The sequence below is a fragment of the Cebus imitator genome, unplaced genomic scaffold, assembly GCF_001604975.1.
Source record: "Cebus imitator isolate Cc_AM_T3 unplaced genomic scaffold, Cebus_imitator-1.0 Scaffold509, whole genome shotgun sequence".
Classification (NCBI taxonomy): domain Eukaryota; kingdom Metazoa; phylum Chordata; class Mammalia; order Primates; family Cebidae; genus Cebus; species Cebus imitator.
This window is the reverse complement of record NW_016107824.1, coordinates 953,711-959,183: the sequence shown is the minus strand read 5'-3', so window position 1 is coordinate 959,183 and position 5,473 is coordinate 953,711. Positions and strand designations below refer to the sequence as shown.

General features: G+C 61.9%; 1 protein-coding gene across 2 annotated transcripts in view; it reads right to left on the bottom strand.

Annotated features, from left to right (window-relative positions):
- The window catches only part of DPEP1 (dipeptidase 1), a 17,033-nt gene that overhangs the window by 3,374 nt on the left and 8,186 nt on the right, over window positions 1-5,473 (bottom strand). The window contains exons 2-4 of one of the 2 annotated variants that reach the window (XM_037733254.1): window positions 4,670-4,882; window positions 659-787; window positions 286-422 (exon numbers count right to left, since the gene is read on the bottom strand). In XM_037733254.1, the coding sequence (XP_037589182.1) occupies window positions 286-422; window positions 659-787; window positions 4,670-4,773 (370 nt within the window). In that variant the 5' untranslated portion in view covers window positions 4,774-4,882. Of the gene's footprint in view, window positions 1-285; window positions 423-654; window positions 788-4,669; window positions 4,883-5,473 lie in introns of both variants that reach the window. The other variant, XM_037733253.1, reaches the window with a different exon arrangement.

Sequence of the window (5,473 nt, the reverse complement as noted above, 5' to 3'; positions counted from 1 at the left end):
GGGGGGGTGCAGGGGAGTGGGCACCTGGCATCTGGAGGGTGGGGGGTACAGGAGAGGGGGTGCCTAGTGTCTGGAGGGTGGGGGTGTGGGGGAGGGGTGTCTGGAAGGTGGCGGGGTGCAGGGGAGTGGGCACCTGGCATCTGGAGGGTAGAGGGTGCAGGGGAGGGGTACAGGGAGGGGACGCCTGGCTTCTGGAGGGTGAGGTATCCGGACCAGCACTTGTTGCTCTGGGTAAGTGCTGGGTGGGGGGACTTGGGACCTGGGGGACCCAGGCCAGGACCTTACCCTCACTGCTGCTGACACACAGGAAGGTATCGGGGTACATCTGGCACATGCGCTGGACCACGTCAATCTGCTCCAGTGTCCTCCTCACAGTGTCTTTGTTCTGGGTGTCGCAAGGCGTGTACACGGACCAGAACTGGGGGCCACAGGGAGTCCCAGGAGCTGCTGCAGCCAGGTCCCAGCCCACCCCTCCATGCCTGCAGGAGTCCGGTTTCCCACCCCCCCAGGAAGCCCTCCCTCAGCCTGGGTGCTGCCCTTTCAAGGGCCTGTGGCACCGAGGGACCCTGGAGGGACAGCACTGCTGGGGCCAGGCCCAAGGCAGGCGGCAGGGTGACCCCATGCAGGGCAAGCATGAGGCAGGGCAGGCGGTACCTGGCCCCCTATGAAGCCGGCCCTCAGCTTGGGGATGTTGGTGTGCGTGCCGGCCAGGGTGCTCAGGTTGGCCCTCTCGTCCTGCAGACGGTTGTTGAACATTTCCAGGAGCTGCCAGGGGAGGTCGTTGTGCCTGGGGTGGTGGGGGAGGCCAGGCGGTCAGGACAGCCGCTGGGACCCAGGGCTTCTGAGCTCCTGGGCTCCGGCCTTGCCCCTGCCGCTGCTCTGCATGTGGGCGCAGGGCTGGAGTCCAGGCTGCAGGAGTGATGGACCACCAGCCACCTCAGCACACCTGTGCAGGGTGCGCCTCCCAACTGTGTCCATCCCCAGGGCAAGGAACAGCTGGCCAGGAGCTCAGGGAGCTGGGCGGGCCACCCCTTCCACAGTGTGTGTCTATGGAGGTGGCGGGGGGTGGACACGCTGCCCAGAGGTGGACAGAAAAACCCTAATGACCTCAGTAGTCAGGACTGGGGACGTGGGCGAAGGGGCAGGGGACTGGGGGCGATACTGCTTCTGAGAATTTTCTGTTTAAAGGACAAATTCCCTGTTGGGGAGTACGGTGGGTGGCTGGGTGATTGGAACAGCCTATCCTTGCAGGGTCTGGCCCCCCATCCTCCTAGGGAGGAGGGCGATGGGAACAGGCTTTGGGGGCTACCCAGGCCTCTCTGCTGCCTCTGTCTCTGGGGAGGAGCCCTGCACCCAAACTCCCATCAGATCCTTCTCAGCTTCCAAAGGACTGAGGTTCTCCAAGGTTTTCCCAGGAGCTGGTGGTGAGGGTGAGCGCTGTGGAGAGCAGAAGGCAGGGAGCAGGGGACGCAGCGGCGGGAGCTGAGGCTAAGTGAGGGTCTCACAGGGTCTGAATCCAGCTGCCCAGGCAGAGGCCAGGAGCAAAGGGAATCCATTCTCATTAGAAACGCTGTTCTCAGGCCCCTGCAGGCTTCAGTTGAGGACGTGTAGTTCACCCAGGTCTGAGCCCCTGGGAATGGGCGGGCCCCAGTGCAGCCCCATACAACCCTCGCCCCAATTCCATGACCTGGAGGCTTTGAGGAGGATGAGAGGGGGCTGGGGCCTGGCGCCCACCCTGGGGGATGCCCAGGGTTCCCCCTTCTCACTGGGTCTGGGGCCTCAGGCTCCTTCCTTAATGTGGGCTGTGCCCCTGTCTGCAGGGGGGCTGCCTTGTGAGGGTGCGTGCTGGGATGGGACACAGGAGCACCTCCACATCCAGTTTCCAGCTCAAATTCCAGACCTACCCCTCTGTGCCTCAGTTTCCCCATCTGTAAATCAGGGTGTCTTGGTGCCTTCCTCAGAGGGCAACTGGGAGAGGCAGGGGTAGCCATGTTAATATCTCCAGCCGTGGGCACTCAAGATTATCTTCATGACCCCGCCCAAATCTACCTGCCCGAAATGAGCTTTTCAAAGACAAGTCCACCCACAGAGCTCCTGCTGGGGGGAAACCAGGGGAGGGCTCTGCCCTTCCTGGGTCCCTGCCGCCACTGACCTCCCCTGGGCTGGTGCCCCCAAGCCCAGCTCGGTACTTTCCAGCCCCACCCCTGGGCAGACAGACAGGCACATGCCTGACACTAGTGTCAAAGTCACTCCCAAAGCTCCTGCAACAAAGAGGAGGTCTCTGGTGACAGTGGGTCCACGTGACGGCCTGGGCTGGCACCCGCCTCTCCCCAGCCCTCAGCACAGAGCGACTGCTCAGGACGCATTTGCTGCGGGAACCATGAGCTCCAGCCAGGGACCCTGCCTGGGGGGTGGCCTCGTTGCCAGGGTGTGGCCCTGCACTGGGCACTGTCCTGGGCAGGGCTGGGCGGGGTTCCAGGAGCAGACTTGACTCCCCATCCTGAGAACATCAGCCCGGCATGGGCAGGGATTCCCACACCCCAGGAGCCGGCGTGGAGGGAGAGGCCTTAACGCCGCTCTCTGCTGGCCTCCCCCCCTCCCGCAGTCCCTTTTTTCTGAGGCAGGGTGTCACTCTGTTGCCCAGGATGGAGGGCAGGAGTGCAGTCACAGCTCTCTGCAGCCCCACCCTCTGGGGCTCAAGCAATCCTCCCAAAGCACAGGGACCACAGGTGTGAACCACCGTGCCCAGCCAGCCTCTCCACTCTTGCTGGAAAAGATGGGAGGGTGGGGCCCCTGGTTTCTCAATGGGACAGAGGCCATACCTGCCTTATGCTCAGGTCAAACTGCAGTTCAGCAGCTAATCAGACCCACCCTCCTTATCTGTGTGGGCTGGGGCAGTGCCCTTAGCTGGCACATGGAATCGGTATCCTGCTCCGAGGATCACTGAAACGGCAGTGATCACACACTCAGGCAGCTGTTCCCGAGAGGGACTGCTGGCCGCCCCCGCGACCCCTTCTCCTTTTCCTTTGTAACTTTAAAGCCCTCCGTTTTTAGCAGGCGCACGGCCATTAGGATTGAAGCTACCTCCCTGCCCGTGTCACGGTGTGGCTGTGTGATTAAGTTGGGTCCTGTGACAGCTGTTTTTTTTTTCTGAGATGGAGTCTCGCTCTGTCGCCCAGGCTGGAGTGTAGTCGTGCCATCTCGACTTGCTGCCGTTCTCCCGCCTCAGCCGCCCGAGGAGCCTGGACTGCAGATGGGCACCACCACAGCCGGCTAATTTTTTGTAGTACAGACGGAGTTTCACTGCGTTAGTCAGGATGGTCTCGATCTCCTGACCTCGTGATCCACCCGCCTTGGCCTCCCAAAGTGCTGGGATTACAGGCGTGAGCACAGTGCCTAGACCCTTCTTCCCTTCTTCATCCCTCCCTTCTCCCTGCTGGCCCGCGTGCAGACATGAGGGTGGAGCGTGGCCACTTTAAACCATGAGAGTGCGGGCGGTGGCAGCCATGCAGGCCCCACACTTCCCTGCTGTTGGAGCTACTTGTGTGCGTCTCTCACCTGCTACAGTCACTAGTGCGTCAGCTTTGCCTCTGCCTGCCAGGCCTGTCGGGGACAATCCCAGATCCCCGAACCTTCCTGGCTATTGGCTCACTTAAGACCCTGCTCAGCCCCAGCACCTGCATTCAGATCCCTCCCTGTGTGGCCTGGGGTCCCCCTGTGGCCGGTGTCTTCAGCCTGCCCTCACTGCTGTGGGACACCCAGTCCCTAGGCCCAGACCCTCTCCTGCCACACAGCAGGAATTGCAGGGTGGGAGCCTCCGTTCCCCCACTGAGCCCATGTGAGGGGCTTGACCCCTGGAGCACCAGGTGATGGGCCAGGAGGAAAGCTTTTAACAGAGCTGTTTTCTTGGACAAAGCCCAGAGGCATCTTCCAGGGGGAGACACTGCCGGCCATAGGGCCGACTCTCAGGGAGCCTCCCGCCCACGCACGGGGACCAGTGTGAACCTGGTCTGAGTCTGGTGCCTGGAAGAAGGAGGCCCCCATGGCAACCCAGTGTTGGGGTGCTGGGCCAGGAGGGGCGGGGAGGAGGGTCAGGTTCCTGGGCAGTGGGAATCCCAACCCTGCAGAGGCCGCAAGAGAAGCAGGTGACACAAGGGCCCCAGTGAGGTCTGGGTGGGGGCGGGGTAGGCACAGGCAGAGGCTCAGACAGGGCCCCAAGCCACATGGGCCTCCCCTCAGGAGAATGCAGGCTGTGGGAGCAGGAGGAGACAAAAAATGCTGGCAGAGAAGACCTTGAGGTACCACCCCACCTGCAGCTTTCCAAAGACGCTGAGGCCCAGAGAGGCACAGGGAGAGTCCAGGGCACAGGGCCTCACCGTCCCCAGGCACAGACCTCACTCTGAGCTTAAGGGCCCCGGAGCTCGGGCCTTGCCTCCTTCCTGCCCTGCTCCCTGCAGACCTTCATCTGCTGAAGCCTTTGGGGGCCCTGAGGGACCCCACAAAGCAGCATGAGCCAGGAAAGGGCAAGGCCCTGGCACAGTCGCAGAAACTGAGCCCCAAGACAAGGCCACATGAGCCTCACCCCAGCTCCCCCAATCTGGCTCCCAGCCCTGGCTGCCCCAGCCCCCAATCCTGGTTCCCTAAGCCCCTGGCTTAGATGGCCACTCACCCATCAATGACAGGGGTGTCCCTCATGATCCTCTCTGCCTCGTCCCGAAAGAAGTCTGCAGTGCACACGGCCACAAGGGGCCAGAGCCACCATCTGGTCCACATGGTGAAGTCCCCGGGGGCCTGCCTGCCTTGCTGCTCCGGCGCCCCTGTGCTGGCCTGGCTGGCTGGTGCTGGAGAAGGATGAGCTTCGGACTGTGAGGAACCACTGCACCTGCCAGGGGAGGCACCAGAGGTCTTTGGTGGAAGTGGTGATTGCTGGGCTCTCTCCTGTTTACAGCTTCCCGTGTTCAATCAGTAACCAACACATTCCCCGAGAGTGGGTAGGATGGAAGGCCAGACACCCAGTGACTGGGCGTTGCTATCTGGGCTAGGCAGAGGGGTATTAAGAAGCTGGGATCGGTCAGGCATGGTGGCTCACACCTGTAATCCCAGCACTTTGGGAGGCTGAGGTGGGCAGACCACCTGAGTTCAGGAGTTCAAGACCAGCCTATTCAACATGGTGAAACCCCATCTCAACAAAAATACAAAAATTAGCCGGGCATGATGGCAGGTGCCTGTAATCCCAGCTACACAGGAGGATGAGGTAGAAGAATTGCTTGAACCCAGGAGGCGGAGGTTGCAGTGAGCTGAGATTGTGCCACTACTCTCCAGCCTGGGTGACAGAGCAAGACTCAAAAACTAAAATAAAAGGAGCTAGGATCGCAGACCCAGGGTGGGGGCCAGAGCCTGGGTGAAAGGACAAGACGCCAGCAGCAGGCTGAGGGAAGGCCTGGTGCAGGGCAGCGGCGAGGGGGCGTCAGCG